Consider the following 25,423-nt stretch of genomic DNA (forward strand, 5'->3'; position numbering starts at 1 on the left):
ACTCCAGGCCCTGGTGGCCTCCCGTGCACCCAAGGGAGAAGAAGTGCTCAGTTCCCAGATACCAGTGATACCTCCCCTTGAGCAATTCTCAACAGTTGTTTTATCTCTCTCTGGACTTAGGCCAAGATAGTTCTACCTGGTTTTACTAACAGACTGGACTCTTAATTAGTTTTTGAATGTGTCCATTTGTGTTATCTAGGGGAGGAGGCCACAGTGTTCATTAGATCCCCAAAAGGATGTTAATTCTTAAAAATATTAAGAATCACAGGCTGAAAGCTGAGGGGAAGTTGAAGTCACCTCCTCATTCCAGCCTTGACCTGCAGGAGAGATGATAGGTCCAAGCTGGGAAACATGCACACAGGTGACTGGCACTCGGGACAGCAACAGAATTTTACTCAGTACATGCTGCAGCTCTACAGTGGGTGTGCTGGAGGCTTTGCTTCAGTCACATTCTCAGCTACAAATGTCCTGCCTGTCAAGGTCATCTGACAGGAATCCCCTTACATCTTGGAAGGAGAAAACCCTGAAGAATGAGAAGACCCAATTGACATGTTGTCCTATCTGTGATGCCAGTGCCATGTTCCTTGACTCTGGAACAAGTTTCCTACCACCTGTGGTTGGCAGAGATATGTTCTGGATGCTGGCCGGGAGATACTTACAGCAAACTCATTTTCTGGGTCTACAGTGCCCCTGCGCACAGGCCTGGAGTAGTGGAACTTCTGCACATAATTGGACTTGTAAAAGCTGAAAGACAGGAAAAAGCGATGTTTCTGCCCAGCTGTTGACATCTTAAACATTGAATCTGGAGAACCCTGGTGGTGGCACTTCAAGGTTTGTGTTGGGGCTCCATAAAAACCGACTTGCACAGGGTTGCAAAGTGATTTAGAAGATAGACTGGCCTCATACCCTGGTCCCTTGCAATTGTGGCATTAATGAGCCAACAGTGGCCCGTGCCATTGTTTCCTGCAGTCCACTGAAGGGTCTTGAATGCCTAAGAACCATGCTAAACATCCCCAAGGCTTGTTTTAGGAGCCTCAGACATCCCCCTTCGCTTTTTTTCTGAATGTGTGGGGGAGGGTCAATTGTCACTGAAAACAGGGCTCTGTGCTAGCTAGAAAAGGGGCTTCTGTCCACAAGTGCCTCTCCAAGGAGGAGAGAGGCTATCATTTCATCTGCATTGCACCTGTTTGCTGTGATGTTGCTGTGAGGCTCCTGGAGGAGCTCTGTCTTCCTAGATAGACTACCCAGAGGAAAGAAGAGGGTGTAGAGAGGGGTACAGTGGAGGACCCCACATTCCCCCACCTCATGACCTACTCAGTGATTGTACAGTCCTATATGAAGCAGATGGACACCTGCCTGTATGCTGTTTACTTTAACTTCACCCCAGTGGGAACATATCCATTATTAACCCGTACTCTGCCAAAGACTGAAAAGACGTGCTTCTGGGGAAATGTGCCCAGCCTTCCCACAGCCACTCTGTTCCATCCCTCTACCAGCCTCCCAGCTGCCAACCCACACTACTTACTTTTTTGGGTCCATTCTAGGATCAACCTGAGTATCAGTTTGATGCTGACTGAGGACTCACTAAGCTGTCTGAAGCCTGCGACCCTCCATCCCTCCCATTCATCTCTGATGTTAGCCTTGTTACAGATATAGCCCAGGTAACTGGGGGCAATTCTTTTCCCAGAAGGCAAAGAAGGAATGGAATGGCTGAGGAGAAGGGTACTGGAGCCTGTCTTGCTACTGGCTCAGCCTCGTGGGATTCTGTCCATTCCTCAACTGGTGGGCTGTGGGTCTTACTTTATGATCTGGTCAGGCACTGGTTTGTTCTTGAACCTGGGGTGTTCATCCAGGACAGGTTGCACAGTGAAACACTGGATATCTAATGTCATCAGAGTTAAGGTTTTGAAACATGTTTGTTGGGCACAGGAGAATTCCAAATGTATCAGGAGCCAGCTAAGAGCATCTGGCCCTTCTGGGACCATACTTTCATTCAATGGTTAAGTTGATGGCTACCAACAAGGCCCTAGTGACCAGTGAGCACTTGCTATGTTCTTTATCAGAGTTGACTACCACCTTGCAACATTATCTCATGGTTCTGCTCTAGCTAACAGAATTGCTTAGCCATGCTTAATCCCCATTACCATTGCTATACCATCATTGACAGCAATGCCCTCTAATGAATGCATGGCTCTCTATCAGTTACGGAGCAGGGCTCCCATGGTAGCCTTTAATCTCTCCAATTCTACTAGATGTCATTGTTAACCTCAATTGTTCCTATTGGCTCAGAGAATCCAGGCAACTTGTTGAAGGTCACACAGCTTGTAAGAAAAGTGTGGAGGTTTATAGTTAGGGTTCTTAACTCTATGCTTAGCATTCTTTAGATATAGTCTATTTTAGACCCATTACTAGGGGTCACAGGAAACAATGACACAAACCACTTTGGGGACATCAATGCCAAAATTCCAACTCCCTGGATAATCTGGGGGAGCTGTGTGTTCATGAGGATGTAAGACTAGTCTATCTTCTAAATTATCTTGCTAAAAAAAACTTTGTCTGAGACCTCACTATGCATAGTGGATCTCCAGAGTTCCCACCCACAGTACTTCTGAGTCAGGCTCTGCATTTCAAAGATCCTGAGGGGCTGGAGAAATGGCTCAGCCATTAAAGGCTAGGCTCACAATCAAAGATCCTGAGGTAATATGCATGCATGATAAAGCTGAGAGACATTCTGATCTAGAACATGCAAACGTCATTTTGTCCTCCAACTCTTGACAACCCCAAAAAGACAACCTATAGCAGGAAGTAAGGAACAGCTGGAAGGAGTTCTGTGGTTGATTATTGATGTCTGCCACCAGCATAGAATGCAGGCTGGCCAGGTATATTGGCTGGATCTTTGCCTTTCTTATTCTAACCCCATCTTTACTCATATTGAACTGGTCATATGACAAAGTAAAAAAAAAAAGCCAATAGTCATTGGTTCTATCATTGACCCCTGCTTTCCTTTTCCTATTTTTCATTTTCTCTTCCCTCGTTTCTCTCTTTAGGCATTCAGGTGTTTCCTCCCTCTTTCCTACCCAAAGACCATCACAACTTCAAAAGTCTTCCCTGAGCCTGGTATGTCTGCCAGCTAGGGAATCAAGAGCTGCTCTTGCTGGTTTTTGAAGCTACCCTATGGTGGAAGGTAAATGTCTCCATCCACGCGGACTAATTTTGCCCCCGTCAAGGGTCCTTTTCCTCCATGGCTCCATGCCCTTTGACTACACTCCTCTCTTTGGTGAGTCCTCTGTGCTAGCACACTGGGGTTTGATGGTTTCCACTCTGAAAAGTACTTCCACACGGAATGAGGAACCCTCAAAGAGAAAACAGCACAACACATTGGGCCAGTCTCACTGGAAACATTTCTGTAAACTTCAGGAAAACACAAAAGTCCCAGCCAGCCAGTCTGAGCTGGAAGATCATTCCGTCTGGAGTGAGTGTCTGAGCTGAGGGCAGGAGCTGGCAGACTGTGATGATCCTGATACATCTCATTGCTCATCTCTACGGCAAGCACAATAGCACAGATGGCCTATTTTCAAATAGCTGTGACATGTGAAAATGATACATGATTCAATGCGTCCGTGCCCGCATACAAACCTTTGTGGGAACATGGCCTTGTTCACTAGTTACATGTGACCGATGACTGCTTACACATTGGGACACCAACTAAGGAGTTGTGATGGGGGCGGGGGGTGTACAAAGTTCTCAAGACTAACCTTTATAGAAAGGTTTGCCAACACTTCTTTTAGAGACAATTCTAGGCCATGTATATTGATCTGAGCTGCTGGCACTCGTCCACAAGGAAATCTCAAACCTGTCTTTGACATTGGCACCCTCAAATTATTTAGCTGGACTCTCCATGCCTGGATGGATTGGTAGCAACAGCAGATTTCTGCCAGACCTTCGCTTCTAAGTGCCTTCCACCATCCTAACAGCCTAGAGGAGATATGAGACCAGTTGCCTCCCCAGACTTGTGTCTACCATCAACACAAGAAAATAAGAGGACAGTGTTAGCTATTCAAGGTTATAGAAGACCGCAGGCCTGAGTTCAAATCCTAGCTCCATTGCTTTTTCACCACAGCTTTGTGTGAGTCATTTGCTTTCTGAGTCTTAGTTTCCCTGGCAGTAAAATGCAGGGAACAGTAGGCTCATCTCCAAGGCTTATGATGCGGCAAAGAGGGGAAGATTCCTAAATGTTAAGTTTATGGAAAACAGTTAATAACATTCTGATCCCAGTTTAAAAAACAAAAAATGGCCAGATGGTGGTGGCACACACCTTTAATCCCAAGAGGCAGAGGCAGGCAGATCTCTGTGAGTTTGAGGCCAGCCTGGTCTACAGAGCTAGGTCCAGGACAGCCAGGGCCACATAGAGAAACCCTGTCTGGAAAAATCAAACCAAACAAATCCAAAACAAACAAACAAAAAACCCGATGGTGTAATAGAGCATAGATTTGAGACAGACAGACAAGACTTAGCTTTTAAAATCCCTCCCCTTCACAACCCTAGGAAAACTGCTTCATTTCTGTCTCATGCATTCCTCTCAGTGAAATATGGAAATTTAATACCATTCTATAGCATTTTATGGGTTTTAAGGAAATAATGTTCATGAAGCACTCAGTCTCCTGAAGAGATATCGCAAATGCCAGAACCTTGTTCCTAGTACTGAACCAGACCACAGGGCCCTAAATATGATGCTGTGACGGGGGGATACATGCTGTCTCCTCTATACCACGTCATGCTGTGCAGTACCCGGATGGGAGAGGCCACACACCTGTGTGGTACCCGGGTGGGAGAGGCCATACAGCTGTGCGGTATTCGGGTGTCCACTATCGGGGCTTACTCACTATAACCAAACTGGCCTTTTGTGGCAGCCAGCCGCCACCAGTTGCACCTTCTCCTGCCAATGGCTGAGGAGGGCAGGCAAGAAGGGCAGGCAGGCATAATGAAAAGGTCACAAATGAATATTTATCACCCAAGGGGAAAATATTTTGATTAAGGTTTTCAGCAGACTGGGCAGAGCAGCCACGTAGCCTGACACCCCACTTTAGAGGTTGTAACTTCATTTGTGCTAAAGGATGTGGTGCAGGGGCCTCAGCTGAGGTAATGGGTTTCGAGGCTTCACAGCCGGCCTGATCCTGGCATTTGGGCTCCCCGCCTCCACAATCCTACCTCCTGCAAGTGACAGCACACAGTCTCTGTAGACACCTGGCTTGCCCCATGCTGCTCAGCTATGCCACACTACCCACTGCCCCTAGCTTCAACTCCTGTCTCTTCATGCTGCTCCCAGTATTCCAGGTAAAGCTGGTCCCCTCTGCCCCTTCCTTCCTCCCCCACCTGTATCCTTCCCTCCCTTTGATTTCCCTCTCTTTTTCTTTCTGTTAAGCAATGAATACTTTCCCAGAGTGGGCTTTATGCCAAGAACTGTGCAGGGGAGGGGGTGACATGGAAAACAGACAACACAGAGGTCTTTTCTTGGGGACCTGACATTCCCTTTGTATTCATGTGTCTTTAAAAAGCAAACAAAACAGAACAAACGAATAACAAAACGAAACAACAACAAAAATCAATCAACAAGGGCTTGAGGTCACAGGGTCATGATGAGCCTGGAAAAGGCCTTAGATAAGATGCCAAGGAAAGGCTCTTCCTAGAGGGAACACAGCCAATTTAGGATCTGATAGGTGGATGGAAACCAGTGGAGCCAGGAGCTGAAGGAACAGCATTCTAAACAGAAGGAACAGAGGTGGGGAAGGACTAGAGTAAGAACAAACCGTCCTATTTAAGAAATACAATCGAATGTCAGAGACAGAAATCTAGAGGGAGGAGCTGGGAGTGAGAATGTTGCACAGCTGGGAGTCAGGGATAGCGCTGAAGCCTGGCAACACTACTGGCGATGTAAAGTCTTTTTAGTCCTTGGGAAAAGCATGTACATACAGTGCCCTCCCCCTTGTCTGGGTCATCTTCCCAGCTGACACTAACATTTAGCCGCTTATATGAATTTATGTCATCAAGGAAACCTCAGTCTCTCAGCCACATTACCGAATAGTGCAATCAGTTGTCTGCATCTCTTGCAGCATTCTAGCAACTCTGTATTGACCTAAAGGCAGACCATTTGGGGTGTAAAACCCTGCACAAAGCCAGATACAGAGCCAGGGCACAAGAGATGATTTTCATGATGACAACAAAGGAACAAGGGGAGGGTTGAGTTCACCCACGGGTGTCGGGCTTTAAATGCACCCCTCCATGAGCACTGGGATGCCACTTACACGAAATGTAGATAATTATATCTACATGTCTTCCCATACACATTAAGCAAACTCCAAATGACCTATGATGCCTAAGACGGTAAAATCTGTATAGGTAGTTGCCATACTGTATACAGAAAATGACCCCACTTTTCTGCCTCCAAACATTCCAGGCTACAGTTAGTTGAATCCATGCATGTAGACCCCAGGCTACAGAGGAACAGTTGTACTGAGATAACTTCTCTGGGTTCCCATTGGAGATCCAACAGCAGCCAGTGATTCTGGTGTCAGCTCTGAGCTCTGAGATGGCTCTCATTTAGAACCATGGCCAGCCCTCTGGCTGGGACATTCTCCAAGGATACACTGGCCTGGGGCGTTCTTCACATCATCTCCCGGGGCAGAGGTTGTGTTCATCTTTTCTGCATTGGGGAACTGGCTCAAAAGCTGCATTTGGAAGTCCTCTCTTCGTTCATACTCCTTCCCTCGGTAGATGAACACTTTGTTCTGCAGAGAGGGGACACATCTGTCAGAGATGTCGGGGCTTGGGTGTACAGGACATATAACTCAAGCAGAGCCAAGAGGCCTTCCAAATGAGCCTGGGGCTGGTGTAAGGGGATGGCTTTGGGTGTGTCTTTCTCTTTTCAGCTGGTGTAGGGGCTGGCTTATAAGGGCAGGCCACTGCTTTAACAGACCTCATTCTGAAGGGCAGGGAGATCATGGATGCTGAAGGTCTTATTTAGAGCAGTCTACGAACAGCTTCTGGGACCACTCATCATTTCACACCCACTTTATTTACATGCCTCTATAATTGCCCAGTTCCTTTCAATGGCCAATGAAGGCTGGAACTATGGGCTGAAAGGGACCAATATCCAGACCCTTAATTACCTGGTTCCTGACCTTGAGCCTACACAGGTACTCTCTTTACCTATGGCCACATTAGTCTCCCCTAGAACAGAAGTTGTCAGTGGGTCATTTGGGACACCTGGAGTATTGAAAATTCTTGAAACCATCTTTTGGTTGTCATAACTAGAGTGATGATGCTCCTGCCAGTGAAAGAAGAGGCCAGGGATGTTCCTAAGCACCCCCACGATACACAGGGGGGCCTCCATAACCAAACATTTTAAGGTCCATATGTCTAGATAAGGAAGTAGGAAAGCCTGTTCCAGACCATGGCTGTGCCATCTTTGTTGAGTCTAATGGCAGCTAAGTTCTTCTGTCCAAACCTAACCCTGTCACTTACCTGTATGTGCAGCACCAAGTCATCTGGGCATCAGAGTAGCCTGGGGATCTTTAAAAGTTTGTATTCTCAGTCCTCACTCTGACATTCATCCCAGGAATACACACTCCTACTAAGTTCTCAAGAGAGTCTGATTTGCGAACAGGGCTGGGCAGCTACACTGTTCTACCCAGGAGACTCTCCCCCCACCCATCTCACGGCTGATCATGGTAGTCTCCTCTAAGTCCACTATGGCGTCCATGTTGACTGGTGACACTGAGAGGCTTGATTCCTAGACTACACTGTAAACCAAGTGAGGTCAGGCCTGAGGTCAGATCTGCTCTTTTCCTTGGCATCTTCCTGACCCTAGAATTACAGCACAGATTCTCATAGAAGCAATCCCATGAATGATAAATTCCAGCCTGCTTTATGCTAAAAGCAGTCACTGAGACACAGATTAGAAATGACCTTGCAGGTTCCTAAGATCCTTTCAGGGGCCACAGGATCAAAATTACTTCCATAATGATTCTAAGACTCTCATTTGTCTTTCTCATTTACATTTGATCCTGCATATAAGCAGCAGCTTTCCCAAGGCATAGGCATCTTGTGGTGACAACAGATCAATAGAACCCATTGTCCTTGGGCCAGACATTAGAAGTGTGTGCCCAACTCTAAGTGAAGTCAGCTCTTCTTGCTCTTTTTCTTTGCTTGCTTGAGACAGAGTCTCTCTACATAGCCTAGCACAGCCTGGAATGTTCTATTAGACCAGGTTGCTCTGTCCTCCTTCCTCTGTCTTCTGAGTCTAGGGATCACACGTGTTCCTTGCTGAACTTTTAAGGTGGAAAACTGTAGCTGTTATTTTTAATTTATGCTAACATGTGACCCTACTTATGGATTTATTGTGATTTTTAAGTAAGTTGCCAGACATTCTCATTTTTTCTTAGTTTCTGTTTTCCATGAGGTACCCATTTTGTAGAGATAGTTCACAAATAAAGAAGTGCCCTGTGACTTCAAAAAATGTTAAGAGAGCAAAGGGGTCCCATGACCAAACAGAAAGAGAACTACTGCCTTGTAATTCCTTTGTGGTAGATCTTGCCTTCTCTTTTCTCGAACACCTCATTCTTGAGATGGGCTATTCCCAGCAGCTCTATTTGTGGTGTGAGAAACCCATCACTGTTACTGATGGTTAGGGTGGAAAGACCAACTTAGGGCTCTACTGGGGACAGTGGTAGACCTTGGAAAGAGCAGAGTTCAGCCCCTGAACTGTGAGCTTCCAAGAACAAGCATATCTTCAGAACACAAGGGGACAGCTATGATCCCAAGGTTCCCAGACCCCAGCCTGAGTCACCGACAAACCCACCCGCAGAAAGGTGGGGAATCCCTGGCCATAGTATCCAACAGCAAAGTAGTCTGGTTTGGGTCTGAGGATCTTCATGATGTTTTCATAGAATTTTGCCTGCTGAATCTGAAAGAAGAAAACATGACTCCTATCAAGACAATGCAGAGGTGTATCAAAGGCATACCCAACTGAAGGAGCCCACAGTTATGACATTATCCTCGCCCAGAACCAATGTACTAGCTGCAGACAAAGGCATTTCTCTGGCTATGCCTGCATTTCTGTGGATAGAACCATGCCTAGAGACCATGCCTACTGTGCTAGCTGTTCCACCTGCAGGAGTGCGTTTACCTGTTTCATACTCATACCATTCTTGTGAGCATCCCCAGGCTTTCAGTAAGGAACTGGGTGCAGCACATCTGGAGTTGACCTCAATGAGTTCCAGCTCTGGTCCTGCCATCCCTGCTCTACTCCTTTCTCTGTGAACATGTGGCAGTGCCAGGAATTCATGAGAGTGCATGGATGTTGAAATGTGTCCAGATGGAGACATCTTCCTGTGTTTGCACATCTAACATAATTTGTACGCTCCAGGAGGTGTGTGCTTTTCAGATGCTAATATCCCTGAATGCGGTTTGCAGCTTACTCCACACTTCACAGCACTTTGCAAATGCTATTTCTCCCGAAGAAATCTTGATATGGCACAAACATATGAAGAGATGTGTCGTAAGGGTCATCTGATGTGGCATAGAACAAGCATGTGGATCTAGGCAGGTGCCTGGGTGGTATGGGCTTCATGCAGGGATGTGAATGTATATTAGTAGAATGTGGGGTTCCCTGGCATGTCTATGAATACACTCACACATTTAGAAGACTGCACACCTCTGTGTCTGCAAACATCTATATGCTCAGGGGGTATTGTCACTGAGCGTCCATTGGTGCAGACACATGGTTGTATTTGAGTCATATCTTACATGCAGCTAGGAACTCAGTAGATTTTAACATGATTACCACTCTAGTCCTCCATCCACCACCCTAGATGTCAATAGTCTGACTCTCATTTTACCATTTTCCTGGAAATGTCTACATTGACCTTTATGGGCTGAGAAGGATGCCTGACCTAGGGCAACCAGGAATTGAGGGGGTTGGGTGGACACAGTGTGAGGGATGAAGGAGCAAGCAAAAAGCTCTGCACTTACCCTGGTGAGACAAACTCCCTGCTAATTCCTGACCTCTGCCATGCAGGCAGGGGAGGTTGGTCCCCCTACTTCCTAGTTCCCCCACCAAGTCTCGAACATGGACATGCTAATGGGAACAGCCAGATGGGGAGCGTGTTAATGTGATTTATCTGTTCATCGAAAAGCACAAAGTTGTGCTTTTATTTAATTGGTTTGGTGATTTGTGGAACTTTTACTGCAAATGTAACAGAACATTTATTGGGTGTGCAACAGCTGTGGCAGCTGCGTCTCCATCCAACAATGGAAGGGTGACATTCACCCTGGCCTCACTCAGGACCTTCTCCATCCTCTGTTTCCCTAAGTCACAGGTCTTTCTTTTCTCTTTCTATCTCTGAGACAAATGAGCCCTGTGCACAGGCCTCTGGGCAGGTGGTTTTCAGCGGAGGTCTTACCAGGTTCTGGCTGAGCAGCTCGTAGTCAAAGATTTCCATCTCATACTGTTCGGCCAGTTCCTTGCACAGGCTGATGGCCTCTTCCCACATCTACAGGGTCATCATGGAGACAAAGGTTAAAGGTGTCTCAGCTTTCCAAAGACTTGAGCCTAGCCATGACCCCCTAGATTTGCACCACAGACATCCTCTTACCCAGCCTTAAAGCTTACACAGAGCAAGCCTGGGATTTGGTAGTAGCATAACCTTTCCCTAGCTTCTCATCCTGCTCCTTCAATGAATAATGCAGCAGGCTGCTTAAATGCTCTCTGATTCCTCCTAAGCACCCCGAGAGAGGTTACTAACAACATCCTCATTTTCCAGATGAGAAATGGAGGTTCATCTGCCTAACCAGGAGTGGACTTGGAGGCTCACCTCATTGGGCATGGCTCCATTTTGCTGCTTTGTTTTTTTTGGGGGGGGTTATGAGACAGGGTTTCTCTGTATTGTTTTGGAGGCTATCGGTCCAGCCCGGCCTCGAACTCACAGAGATCTGCCTGCCTCTGCCTCCCAAGTGCTGGGATTAAAGGCGTGCGTCACCACCACCTGGGCACTTTGCTGCTTTGTAAGTACTTGGTGACTTACAGTTACTCCTGAGTCCCTCGCCTTCCCAGTGTGCAGGTTAAGCAGGGGAGGCCTGAGAACCTTTGCTAGAGAGGAATGGTTCCCAGTGAAGTAAGAAGACTGTCTCCTAGGTGAGAACATTTCTGGGGATGGAATTGGCTTCCAGTGTCCAGTCTCTGCTCTCCTCTTCTGCCAGTCAATGCCACTTCTTAATGGGGTGATGTGGTTTCGGGAAGAAGTAGTGAGCACACAGAGGTGGAGGTTGGAATGTATTAGAGTATTAAAACATCATTAAACTTTTAAAATGGCTCTTCCATGTCTTTAAAATAAACTGAATATATGGACCTCAAATACACAAAGAAGTCCACACAATTTATTGCTGCTCTATGTTAAACCAGAAGCCAAGAGCATCCCCCCATCTTTGACTGTGGAGGCATCACTATGCTCTGCAGCCAGGCGTGGGGAGAGGCAGGGCTGGCTGGTTGCTTGACAGTCTCAGAGGATACCCATTCCCATTCCATTCCACTGGGTTTAAAACAGAAAATGCACCTAAATGAAGAAGCTGGGGGAGACAGGGGAGAAGAGAGTGCAGGCTGCCAAAACTCATCGTGAGCTTCTTAACAAAAGTGCTCTCTGCATCCAATCATAAAAATAAATAAAGCCAAGTGTAGAGCAGAGGAACCATGGCAGTAAACCCCAGACAGCTTAGCAAGCAGCATAAAAATGTTTTATGTGCCAGGAGGACCCCCGTTTGCAAGCTTTACCCTGAACAAGAAGGTTGGGCAGTAATCCTGGCTGGGTCAGTATGCTGTTGGGAACAATGGGGGAGGGCGTAACTTTGCCAGCTTCCTACCAGTACAGGAACAGGATGAGGCAATGGGGTCCCCATGTGCTAAGAGTTTTCTAAGAGACAGAAAGGGGGTGGGCAGTAGTCAGAATCCCAGCATTTCCTCCAATCCTCTGGGGCCACTGACCATCACTGATCTACTGAGATTCACATGTTGGTTATGAACCAGTAACTGGGTTTGGGGAGCAGTGCATGGACACCCATCTATCTGTGTGGTTACTAAATGGTATAAAGATGGAGGAAGAGGCTATCTCATGAACATCAGATGCGATGGAGGTGGGTGGAACCATTGGGTTTGGGGAGGCACTATATCAGTTGGTGTCAAGAACGACTCATGGAATGATGGCCACTGTGTGTATCTGTAGAGAAGGAAAGCTGGGCGGGTGCTAAAGAGTTTAGGATTTGTTCTAGAAACTTCCATGGCAGTAGGTTTCAGGGTGAGCTGAAGCACCATCATGTTCCCCTGTCCCCACCCTTATTATTGTACAATACCAAAAGATAACATGCAAAATCTGATAATGACTGTCATGTCTATTTTACAAACAAGACGATGAAGGTTTTGAGTACAGGGCACTTGTGCCCTTTTCTCTTTTCTCAGTACAGGGTTGCTGAGTTGCTTCCTAGCTGGAGACAAACTTTGTCTCCTCTTTGGACTTTCCCAGTGGGACTGATGTAATCAGCAATAAACAAATAGAAAGCACTTATTTGATGGCTAGTGGGGCAAGAAGTTCAAGAGGTGGCACGGTCTCTGCCTTCAAAAGGCTTATAATCATAAATTCTAGGACAGCCTTTTCCAACTGCCGAGCCTTAGGAATTTATAAGCCCTTTGTAGACATTACCTCATTTCATCATTTTGGAGAAGGTGGGAAGAGCAGACCAAGACAAAGACAGTGAATGAAGAGGCAGGATAGATCTAAACCAAGCATCTAGTGGTAACCCAATAGATGGGGAGAGATCTCACCAGTCACTTGGAAGCAGAGTTTATGGAGGGCTTCAGAGAGGAAGTGGCATAGTTAGGCAGCAATGACACCAATGACAGTTTAACAAGATGACACTGCTGCACACTAGCTACCATGCTGACATTCATGACATTTCTCCACCTAGTTTTCCCCTTACAGCTAAGATGTTTCTATTGATATCTCACTATAGTAGAAGGAGATCTGGAATGTCAGAGGGGCCAAGCAAATGAGTGGCTAGACACAGGGGATGAAACAGTCAGGCATAAAGTTGCTGTGCTGGGCTGTGTTGTCTACAGGGCAGATGATGGCCTTCAGGCTGGGGATGTCTGGAGGTCTGCTGGAAGTTGTGGCTGGATAGCAGCTGGTCTCCCTGCTAGAATCCTTGATGAAAATATCAGTGACAGCACAGTGCCACCCATGAATCTACCCATTTACCCAACACATATTATTGGCTCCTGCATGCAAGGTTGTATTTTAGCCACCAGGTATCCAGCAATGTTTGAATTTCGGGTATTTCAAAGTGAGGTGCCAGACAGAAAGCCAGCAAATGCCAAGTGAAGGAAGTGCTTTTCTCTGAAGACATGAGAAGGGTGGCTCAAAGCAGGGGTGCTAAAGGTGATTTGGGACACTCCCGTGACATCTAAGTAAAACCCTGAACAGTGAAAAGATCTAGCCTCTCAGTGGATAGCTACGTATGGGATGCTCCAAGCTGTGCAATTCAAGTGTAATGGTTCAGGTGTTAGAAAGAGCACAGCATACAGCATCCTCCTCAAGGACGAAATGAGAGAGGAGTTTAGGGAATCACATGAGGAGGGTTATGTAATTTATTCTGCTATAAGGGGGGTCACTGAAATTATTATTCGTAGGTACCTTGGTTAGCTTGTTTTGTCAGCATGGCACAACCTAGAATCATCTGGAAAGAGGGAAACTCAATAGAATAATTTCCTCCATCAGACTGACCTGAGGAGGCATTGTCTGTGCGGCATTTTCTTGCCTCCTAAATGCTGTAGGAAGGCCAAGCCCACTGTGGGCAGCACTGTCCCTAGGCAGGTGTGACTGGGCTGTATAAGAAAGCTGGCTAAGCAAAGCCAGGGGCCAAGTCAACAAGCTGTGTTCCTCCATGATTCCTGCCTCCAGGTTCCTGACGTCTCTGAACATGTAAGATGAAATAAACCCTTTCCTCCCTAACTTGGCTTTGGTTGGAATATTTTTTTTATCACAACAGAAAGGCAAACTAAAAGAGCAGGTAAATGGCATGTCCCAATGTATGTTCTATGGCCCCTTTGCTTTCTATACAGTGGATGCTCTGTTAGGGCACTACAGGAAGCAGGGAAACTGCTTAGGAAACTCCATGAGTGATGTTTGCACTGAGTGGAGGTGGAAAGAAGATGGAAAAAATGATCAGACTCCAGTTGCAGATGTACAGAGCTGGCTGGATCTGAGGGCGGACCAAGTACAGAGCACATGAGAGACCTGTCCCTCCCAATGGCCATGTCCCCACACAGAGAGGAGGGCCAGCTCCAATTACCTTTCCTTTGTCAAAGTAGCCTATAATGGTTTCATAGAGTGTCTCCTTCAGCTGCCGGTGGGTCTGGGGATGCTGCTGGCCTGTCTGCATAACCTGTGATGCACACTGCTCATCTGACCACTGCAGAGAGAACACGGGGAGGCAAAATAGAGCTAAGTGGCAGCCAAGGAAAGATGTCTTCCCAGAATGAAAGGCAAAAACAACCCTCTCCAGGTCCCATCCTCTCTCTCTCCATCCCCCCTCTCAGGTCATCTTTGAAAACCTGGGGTTTCATTAGGGAAACTGCATCATGGGTATGTGTCCTCAGGATTCTTGGAGGTTGCCCTCCACCAGTGCTGATGATATAAAACAGAGCAGAGCAGTGGCCAGGATCCATGAGAACATTTCTGATGAGGGGCAAGATGAAGCCTTGCAGACACCTTCTGCTGACCTCCTCAGAGTTCCAGTGTCTGCAGTCAGACAGATGCCAACTGCAAATTCCATTTGTGCAGCGATCCTGATTCTGGCTAAATTGGGCATCTTTGACTTTCTAGTGTTTTCACAGTGTTGAGTTTGTAGGGATTTTCTCTAAACCCTAATGAGACACGGCCTCAGTGCTTCAAAAGCCAAAGGAAAAAATTCTTTCCTTTTGTAGCAGCATTCTCTAGACATGGAAAGCAGCTCAGTGGGCATGCTAATGGTTTATCCTTGGCAACAGATTGGATACTATATAATACTGAAAATGCATGTCCTGGGGACTATTGCAATTACTGAAAGTAAAGGTCACCTCTTGTGTGCAGGTGAAATAGCACAGAGAAGTATGCTGCCAAGTTGGGAGTTTGGGGGGCACCAATGAAAGAAAAATGTGTTTGACTTTTATTCCCCTTCCTTTGATTCTTTCTTTTTGTTCTTTTTAAAATCTCATCAACTTGCTGTGAGGACGGATCTCAGCATGTATGTCTTCCTGGGACATTACCTTGAGAAGCCAGGTGTGGAGGAGGAGCGTGTAGGCTGCCTCTGTGTAATTGTCACAGTCCAGGTGAAGATCACGGAGTTTATACAGGTATCTGTTTAGGGAGAAATGTGATGAGAGTCACAAGACGTGGTGATAAGATGTCTAACAGGGACAAGGAGTAGCAAGACAAACAAATGGGCTCTTGCACAGGGAATTCTACAGTCCAGCTAGCCAGCCTTCTATGTGGCTGGTGAGGATAGTATCTGGCATTTGTTGGACCCTTAGTATGCACCAGGCACCATGGTAAGTGATGCCAGGTACTATGTTAAGTGATGTCAGGTACTATGCTATGTGACTTCTCCCCTTTTTTCCTGAAACAAGGTCTTGATCTGTAGCTCAGGCTAGCCTAGAAATTACTATGTAGGCCAGGTTGGCTTCAAATTCTTGATCCTCCTATTACAGCCTCTTATGTGCTGGGATTATAGGTGTGTACTATGATGCACAGCTTTGTGCTGTTTTAAATGCCTGGGATAATCTAATTGTCATGAGAACCCCATTTCAAGGGTCCATTAGGGATTTCCATGTTCTGATGAAAAAAATAAGAGACTGAAGTTATGGACTATCCCAAACAGAATTCAGTGTGATATAGAATGGTTTGGCCAGTGTGATATCACATAGAAGAAAAGGGAGGAAATACAAGGGGCTTGTCAGGGGCCACATGCTGACACAAGGAAGTGCTGGGGCACTTGAGTATTGTCTTGATCGATCCTTGTAAGGATCCCTAACCATGACAGTCATAAAGGGGCACTCCAGTCCTCTCTTTAGAGTTCTCTGACAGTTGAGTTGGTGTAGATGGCAAGTAGGGAAGCAACCCAGGCAGAAAGACTCAACTCATCCTGCCAGCAGTGATCTTAAGATGAAAAAGCTGACACCTGTGTTAGAATGGAGGGAGAGAAAGGATACTGGTTTTCCATCCACAGCTATGATCTTCCCACTTTCTCCCACAGCTCAGGATGCTCTGCTGATAGCAGACATCAGTGAAATTGCACATAGCCTCCACATGGAGTTTGGAATTTGGAAACATCCATTTTGTGTGTATGACTCAATCCTATCTCATTGCTTCCTGAATGACCACCCATTAGACACCCTTGAAGTCTGCACTCAGCAACCTCCGAGAGAGTGTCCCAAAGGAGACCTCCCCCTGCTATTGCAACTCCTAAGCCAACTAAGACCCCCTCCTCCTCCTCTCTCCTTTGCTAACTTGAGGCTTAGCCATCTGCTGTACAACCCCAAAGAAGATGTTTCATGAGCCCACCAGGGCTATGAGTCAGCTGCCTCTGGATGCTTGAGTGAGGTACCATAAGGAACAGAGAAGCACATCTAAAATGGCCACCACCATCCAATGAGGTGACCACTGTCAGAGTGAAATTAGGGTCTCTCTTGTGATGACTTTTGAGCTTTTTCAGAAAAAGAACTGTCAATTTTTATAAGGTCTCTAGACTTAAAATTGTTGGCAACTAATTAAAAGTGTTTTAAATACTATATCCGCCAATCAGAACAGGCTTCCACCAGAACATCCGTTGCCTGTCTGCAACGTCTGGAGTAGGCCAATATGGCAGATTTCCTAGATTAACGCAGGCCCCGATCTCCAAGCCTGTGGGGGTCTGGGACTTACCATCTGTGCTTCTGAAGAGGAAAGAGTTCGGAGAGAGGAAAGCCTCTATAGGGCATGTAGTCTAGAGTCTCTCATCTCAGAGCAGAAGGCAGAATGAATTTGTTTTTAAAACTGAGAAAAAACACTGGGCCTTCCTAAAAGACTCCTCTGGCCCTGAAGACCCCAAAGCTCACAATAGCCTGTGGACTGATTTTTTCTCAACACAACTGGAATAAAGTAAATAAGAAACTAAAAGAAATAAAGTAAGAACCTAAACATGGTGGTAAGAGCAAAGTGAGTTTAGATGACAGAATGAACTGGGTCTGTGGACTCACAGGAAGGAGAAGAAAGACCTGTGGCCAAGAATCCTTTGTTACTATTTATTGTAGAAAAATGTTGGAAACTATACTATGGAACTGTTGAACAATACAGGATTGACTATGTAAATGACAGCATATTCTAGTAAGGAAATTTTATGGTTTCATTACAAATGATGCTGAAATATATCTTGTCAAGCGAAAAAAGCAGGCAATAAATTATTGGCACTATAACTCTATTTTTTGCAGAAATAGCACATGCACAGAATTAGATGTATATATAAACATAAAAATCTGAAAATATGTATGTATTTTAGAAACTTATTCCATACTTTGTTTTGCTAGTCCATATTTTATGAGGTTTTTTGTTTTGATTAAAAAGTCTGTGTTATTTTTATAATGGGTAAAAAATAATAGTAATACAGTTTTTTACAGGAAAAATATGAGATTCTGAGAAAATTAGCAAAGGAGTATTTTTGCTCCAGGATAATGTCCTCAGAAAAGCTTCTCATGATAAACTTAAATATCTAGCAAATGGCTAGTAGGAAGGAGACATCACACCATGTGGTATTTTTCTTCCTTTCACTTGTTTTTTTCCTACCACATCTACTTTGTGTGTGTAACATGTGCATGACATGTGTGTAGAAGGGAGTACATGTGTCACAGCACATGTGGAGGTCAGAGAACAACTTGAGAGAACCACTTCTCTGTTTCCCCTATGTAGGTCCCAGGAATGAACTTAGGTCTTCAAGGGCTTGGAAGAAAGCACCTTTATCTGCTGAGCCATCTCACCATCCCCATTTCTTCCTTTGAAAGCAAGCTAGGCAAGGGCTTACCATGTACCTGAACTAAAGAGGGTTTCCCTTGCTATCCCATGGCAGAAATAGATAAGTGTATATCTCATGTTTAAGGGACGTGCATAGAGAAGGAGGACAGGCAGTCTGAGAGCTCCAGGCAATTTCATGGGGATGACCATAGGAGAATAGACAACAGACGGTGCCACCAAGTCTTGGGAAATTGAGAGAAATAAGAACACCAAGAGCCAGGTGCTAAGATGCCAAGTTTAAATTCTCTGTCAGAGTTAGCAGGAGCAGCAATGGATACTTTTCAGAGAGGTCCATAGGCCGAGGTACATGGTGAAAATCTTACCTTATGTACATCTCTTCCCGGTTATTATCTTTGTAGAAATTCTGGGTGGGTAGAAAAAAAAACAATATTGAGTGCTTTTCTTTGTAGGGCTTCGGAGAAAGAGAATATGATGATGGGGATGAGGAAAAGATGGCTGTTTACAATCTGGGAACCCCAAGATGGAGTAAGAAGTTCACTTTGCTGAATGCACCCAACAGCCTCATTGGTAGGTTTTGCTCCACGTGTCACTTCCCTGACTGTAAAGGGACAGAGCAAATGTCTCAGCCATTACATATTAGGAGATTCAGCGAGCTGTTTGCTGGGCTGAGTGGCAAGCTGCCAAGACTGGGACAATCTGCTTTTAAAGGGCAGCCTGGCTTAGATGTAGATGCTCAAGAGTCTATACTAATTCTGACAGCACAGAACCTTCTGGAGTTATGCGGTTCCATATCTAAAGCACTGTAACTTGACAGTGTCCAGGAGACAACACTCCAGTGCCAGCTTAGGTGTCCTTTTTTGTTTTGTTTTGTTTTGTTTAAGCTTTGCTTTTTGTTGTTATTGTTTTTTGAGGTAGTCTCACTATGTAGCTTCAAGCTGGTCTCAAATATATCACCTTCCCTCATTAGCTTCCTGGGATTACAGGGGTATTCCACTAAACCTCTTTTAGGAGCTGTTTATTTATGTATCTTTTTAACTTACACAATTGTGTGAGTGTGTGCCACATGTATGTCAGGGCCCATTGGAGCCAAAAGAGGGAGTCAGATCCCACAGAGCTGAAGTTTCAGGCAGTTAGAAACAACCTGACATGGGGGTTGGGAACTGAACTTGGGTCTTCTAGAAGAGCAACAACTTCTCTTAACTGATGAGCCATTTTTTTCTATTTATTGTTTGTTTAGACCAATAATTGCTCTGGTCTTTGCCTCTGGAGGTCTTAGTCTTCTGATAATTTAAAGCAAGTCCTTACAGATTTTGAACCCATGGGATATGGAGTATCCATATGCTCCTGAGGCTTAGGGAAGGGCATGTGACTTGTTCCATACAGACAGTACTCATCTTCATGACCTCTACTGACAGGAGTCCCATGCACTACTTCTCTCTTACTGCTTTAGATGTCCATGTCTTAGGCACATCCTGGCCCAGCTGATGATGGCCAATTTCTTCAACCTGACCTTCCTTAGAGAGAAAAATAGAAAACCCCTCTCCATGCTGTTTATGTAAATCAGGCCTGGTGGAGTTATTAGCATTGAATTCCTTTCTGCTGTAGTCAGGATTTTTAAAGTTCCTTTGGCATTTTGAAAAATCAATGGCAATATCAAAGTTGTTATAAAAGCGTCCACATCAGATAGGAGAGACCACACTAGAGGGGCAGGGATTGTGTTTTCAGAGCTCTGGGAAAGGCAGGTGGCACATGCAATGTCCTAGATGCAATGCTATCTTCCTTTTGTGGGATACAGGAAGTCCTTAGAGGAGATCTATGTGCCTCCCACTTCACATATAAGGAAACTAAGGCACAGAAAACCCAAGACACAGAGCAAAAATTCTGAGCTGGGATCTTAACTGCCTTGTCCAAGTTCCACAGCAGTTAGCCCTGCTTCTCTTCCAAGAGCAGAAGTGAGACCCAAGCTTAGCCTGCAGTGGGAGATGTATCCAATTTGGTCCACAGGGATCTGGTAGTCACTCACCAGCAGGTTTACTGTGCAGCTCATACGGTTGTCTTTGCTCTCATCTGTCATCACTCCTCGGTAATCCAGCAACTTCTCCAGAAGCCCTTTGACCAAGCTTACAAAGTTCTCCACCAACTTGGCAATGGTTGGGTGCTCCGCTGTGCACTCCATAAGGCTGTGAGGAGAGAGGGATGCTGAGCTCACACTGGCAAACTGTGTAGATGTCGAATGCAATACTACACAAGCAGCCAGTGAACTCAAGCTCAGGACTGGCACATTTTCTTCACTCAAGAACTAATCTATCCATACATCACAACAAATACTCTTATACTATCAGAATGGGAAAAATAGAAATAAAAAACATTCCCATGTGGCCAGTAGTGTGTGGGTGGGGGATGGCTACATTTACACTCACACTGGGAATATGGCACGGTGACCATCTTGGATAGGGATTTTTGCAGCATCTAGCAACACTGTATATATCTTTTGATTCCATAACTCCACTTTACAGAGTCTTCTCTATAGGCATCTGTGCTATAGAAATATTTCCAGAACTACGCCAGATTATATTTATAGGGTTTTAAATTGTGTCAGATAGTAAAGCAGCTGGAAGCATCAGAAGTGTCCATCAACTAGAAAATGGTTTTAAAAATTGAGGTATTTTCACACAACATGGTTCTATGAAGTCATTAAAAAGTATTATGGAATGAATCGATATTGACATAAAAAGCTCTATACAATATATGGCTAAATGAGATGTGTAAATATCAAGAAAAGTTTATTTCTATTTATTTAATTGTTTTAGAACTTGACCATGTCTCTAGTACTATTCTTAGCATCATAAAAAGATGAACTCCTCTAACGTCTCATCATGGTCTAATGAGATGTGATGCTTATGCATTGGGATACTAAGGGGTGGCAAGGTACCTAGTTTGCTCAAGGTCACACAGTTGGTAACTATCAGTAGCTGGACATACATATCTTAATTACAGGATCCTAGCAAAACTTACCTTAATCCTAGAAATATCTAGCATCCCTGTCTTATTAGTCATCAATCACTGTGTGCAAACCCACCAGATAGACACCAGTCAGTGAATTGTGGCTTCTTCTGGTGAGGGGTCCAATTAAAGAAAAGAGGGAAATGCTTTGTTTTCTACTTAAGCATGGAAGCATTGGTTGAAAAAAACTTCATAAAATCAATATAAAGTTTTTGCCATTCTTTTTTTGTTGTTGTTGTGTTTCTGTGACTTTGGAGACTGTCCTGGAACTAGCTCTTGTAGACCAGGCTCCTAAGTAATGGGATTAAAGGCGTGCACCACCACCTCCCAGCACCTGTGTAATTCTTAAAACACTTATCAGTTGTTAAATACTGTACGAGGCATAGTGTGGCAGAGAGGGTGACGCCTGTGTGCAGAGAACTATGTCTGACCCTGCAAGTCAGTGACAGTTACTCTTAACCACATGTCCCATGCCAGGTATTATGTTGATCCCTTGAGAGAATCTCATGGGAATTCAACTAGAAATTCTTCCTCCCCAGTTACAGAAGAGGAAACTGAGGCAGAGGAAAGATAAAAGGACGGCTGGAAGTTTAAGTGGGACCTTAGGAATGAAGCCAATCACTATTTGATTTGGCAAGAGATTTTTCCCACAGACTTTGCAGTCGGTTCTCGGGTGTCTCAGGCCACCCACCACCCAAGCTGCCGGGTTTGTTACTAGTCGTTTTTCTCTTGGCAGTGCGAGTTCCCAAGAGATCTCAGGAGAAAGGGGGAAAGACAAGGACTCCAGAGGGTCATTTCATCCCAGAAGCCAAGCCAGACTGCAAGGAGGTGACATCTCCAACTGTGGCTGGGATCAGGCGCATCCATCTTTCCCCGGGCAAAGCACTTGTTCCCAGCTCCCAACAGCAGTACACACGGCCTGTGATTTACACCTGTCTGGGTCAGCTGCAGCTGTACCCACTTCTCTGAGACAGCCGTTTCCAGCCCTGCTCCCCACCCTGATGATACTTCAGTTGGGCTCTATCCAGCATTTGGTGTGGGATTCCAGGCAAAGGTCACACCTAAGGTCCAAGCTTGGCCAGAACAAGAGTTCTCAGCCCTGTACTATGCTAGAATGTCTGGGGAACCTTTCAAAGCCATGCCCAACCTAAGCCACATCTTTGGATCCTCTGGAGGCCTGGACAGCAAAGATTTGCTCTGAGGCTCTCCAGGCCATTGTTGTGTTTAGCTAGCACTGGGGACCACTTCTATCATCTGCTTTTCGCACTCCAGCCCGAGTGGACATCATCTGAGCACTCTTCTAGTGGAGTCTGATTCAGTACTATGGGCTGGCTCTGACCCTGCTATCTAGTACCCAATGCTGCAGGGCCCTGGCCAACCCTGAAGACACAAGGGCTGGAAAAATTTGTCTTGAGTGTTTTGGTGTCTTTGTTCTTTTAGAGTAAGGCAGGAAGGCTGCTCACACTAGAGGACTGGTAAGTTGGGTGGCTAGATATCACTTACCATCTACTCACTCCGCCAACCTGTATTGTTCTACAAACTACGGGTTTGGAGATCATCAAGACCCAGCCACCCAGAGGGTCTAGTTCAGCAGGGGAGGAGACAAAAATGAACTCCAGTGTGAAACAGTACCACTCTACACTGACACCTGCTAATCCTGTTTCACTGCTTATTCAAAATTCCTGAAGGCAGTCATTAGGTTGAGCCCCAAACCATATGTGAAATGTGAAGCCTGTGTCGATGAGTTCTGATGGCTGTCCTGTCAAGGTCACACAACTCTCTCCTTCGAATCCCACAGCAGAGTCTTAAGTGACAACAGGAAAGCTGTGGGGACTGTGGGTCCATGTGGACCATTCCTCCTTCAGTGGATGAACTGTGCTGACACCACCCTTTGCAGATCAAGGCCTTGGGGTCTAAAACACTTAGCATAGGAGGCCTCTAAAGGGATTCTGTCATTATTCCATCCAATGTAGGAGGAGAGCTCTGAGGGACAGAAGGACTGGTGTCCTCTGCCAGTCTGTAGTGCCTATGTACTATGCAAAGGCATGTGAGGACTAGGACTCGGCCTCACTCCATGTCCAAGCTTTGTTCCCTGCTTCAAAATTATAGCTGGTTTATGACAGGAAGCCCTGTTCTAGTCACAAAAGCACCATCCAACTTCTAAGCTGAACCAGAAGGCTGGATCCATTTAGAGAGGTTCTAAACTACCTCAGGCTTTGAATGATGGACGAGAAGGAACTGAGGAGACCAAACTGAAGAAAGATGAGCAGCCTCAGGGATCCCAATGACTACACTGCATTCTACTTGGGTGATAGTAACAACAGAAACTGATATGCATGTACTATCTACTGGGCATCAGCAACTGTACTAATGAAATAAAATTTTAAAAAGCCAAGAAAGAAAAGCAATCATGAGAAGCACCCTACAGACCTTTCCATTCAGCCCTAACAAAAATGTGTAAGGGGTGGGCTATATATTTACCTATAATTTACAGGTAAACAAACCAAGGCTCAGGGAGAATAGAAAGAGGAGCAGGTCCCAGGGCCCTTGGCCATTCTGAGGAGGCCCTGACTCCTGGTTTTGGCATGATTCATTTTGTGTAAAGATCATTCACACCTCCATCTCAGGAGGAAAATAATGAGCTGCCTTTAATTTCCCTGACCGCCAAGGACCCCTTTGATAAAGAATCACTCAGAAAGGCTTTTGCAAACCCTGCTGGTAGCCTGAAGCCTGCCACGGGGCTCCTTCTGCTTATAAAAATGGAAATTGCAAGAGCTAACTCTCTCTCTCTCTCTCTCACACACACACACACACATAGAGTGCGTACGTGCATGCGCGCGTGCGTGCACGTGTGTGTGTGTGTGTGTGTGTGTGTGCGCGCGCGCGCAGCTTCTGGTCAACATTTAGATTTTCCCTCTTAGAACTTTAAAATTAGCACTGATTTCTGCCCCTGGGATGTCAGATATTCTCCAGTGATTCTCCCAGCCCTCTCCTAGTAGATCTGGTTTGCAATATAGTTGTAGAAAACCTGTGAACAGCATCAGGCAGAGCCAGGGCCAGCTGAGACCAGGCTTCCAGAGGCTCTAATATTCCTACTGGGCTCTGACCATGAGGGGCAAGGCAGGGTGGGGACCATGATAAGGGAGCCAGAGCAAAACCTTTTGTTTGCCTTTGCTTAGAAACAGAAAGGATTGAGGAAAGAGGCCAAAAACAGAGCCACAGCAGAGCCTCAGTGGACAGAGAGTCCAGGAAATTGGGATGCCTGACCATCCTCCTTAATCTCAAGAGAAGACCTCTCAGGCAGGGCAATTACTGGGCAGCCAATGACAGGAACTGGGAGCCAGGCCGAGAGACCGAAACACATTCATTAAACATGTACCTGCTGTGTACCAGATGCTTCCTAATTACTCAGCCTTCAAAATAACCATGGGAGTTTATTGTTCCCACTCTAGAAACAGGGATACTGAGGCCAGAGGGGTTGTGCCATTTGCCCTGGGTCATACAGCTGCAAAGTGGAGGAGCCAGGATTCAATGCAATGTGTCTCCCGCACCAAAAGATACGAGTAGATGATAAACCCTGGAAAAGTGTTCAGTATCCTTAGCCACTGTAGACATAGAGATCAGACCACAGGTCTTCAGCATGCTCTTGCCAAGATGGCTATAATCCACAGGACAGATATTAACAGGTGACACAGGAAGTGGAGGCAGCTGTGTCATGGTGTGTCTGCTGTTGCCCCAAAAGGCTAACCATTTTTATCCTGATATCCTGACATCGCTATGACCTTGCAACTCTACACTAAGATACTACAGTTATATGCTCATAGCAGAGTCAACCTAAGAACAAAGTAGATGCAACCTAATAACCACCGGCTGGTTATTAAAAGACAAAAATGAATGAAGTGGGTCACAGTCTATGAAATGTACATAACATACAATCCAGAATCATGGCTGCATGGGGCTAGGAAACGGGGAGTGGATTGCTACACATATGCATATGTGTACAGGGCAGGTGTGCCTGAGGAAGGCAGGACTCCTTTTGCAGGGTGATGAAAATGTTCTTAAATTAATTGTTATGGTGGTTGCTCAGCTCAGTAAACACACTAAATCAGTGAGCAGTGCACTCTGGGTAGACAGCCTGGTATGTGAATTATAGCTTAACATTTGTGAAAACAAAACAAAAATGTCTTGACTTCAAGTCCAGTCATGCTGAGTATTATCTCCTGTGCAGTGCCTGCTCTAGGCTTTGACACCAAGTCTGGCAGGACCCATGCCTGATTCAGGCTTGAAAAAAGTCTTACAGGGCCCAGTGCCTGCTCTGGGCTTGGACACTAAGT

The 25,423-nt window shown here is 45.6% G+C and overlaps 1 protein-coding gene across 1 annotated transcript in view; it reads right to left on the minus strand.

Annotated features, from left to right (window-relative positions):
- The window catches only part of Dock2 (dedicator of cytokinesis 2), a 409,830-nt gene that overhangs the window by 20,530 nt on the left and 363,877 nt on the right, over positions 1 to 25,423 (minus strand). Inside the window, exons 35-43 of the mRNA XM_040748446.1 lie at positions 20,110 to 20,266; positions 18,449 to 18,489; positions 15,350 to 15,440; positions 14,395 to 14,514; positions 10,461 to 10,550; positions 8,858 to 8,962; positions 6,644 to 6,785; positions 1,801 to 1,882; positions 660 to 744 (exon numbers count right to left, since the gene is read on the minus strand). Coding sequence (XP_040604380.1) covers positions 660 to 744; positions 1,801 to 1,882; positions 6,644 to 6,785; positions 8,858 to 8,962; positions 10,461 to 10,550; positions 14,395 to 14,514; positions 15,350 to 15,440; positions 18,449 to 18,489; positions 20,110 to 20,266 — 913 coding nt within the window. The remainder of the gene's footprint in view (positions 1 to 659; positions 745 to 1,800; positions 1,883 to 6,643; positions 6,786 to 8,857; positions 8,963 to 10,460; positions 10,551 to 14,394; positions 14,515 to 15,349; positions 15,441 to 18,448; positions 18,490 to 20,109; positions 20,267 to 25,423) is intronic.

The sequence above is a fragment of the Mesocricetus auratus genome, unplaced genomic scaffold (assembly GCF_017639785.1).
Source record: "Mesocricetus auratus isolate SY011 unplaced genomic scaffold, BCM_Maur_2.0 Super-Scaffold_100007, whole genome shotgun sequence".
In the NCBI taxonomy this organism is placed as follows: domain Eukaryota; kingdom Metazoa; phylum Chordata; class Mammalia; order Rodentia; family Cricetidae; genus Mesocricetus; species Mesocricetus auratus.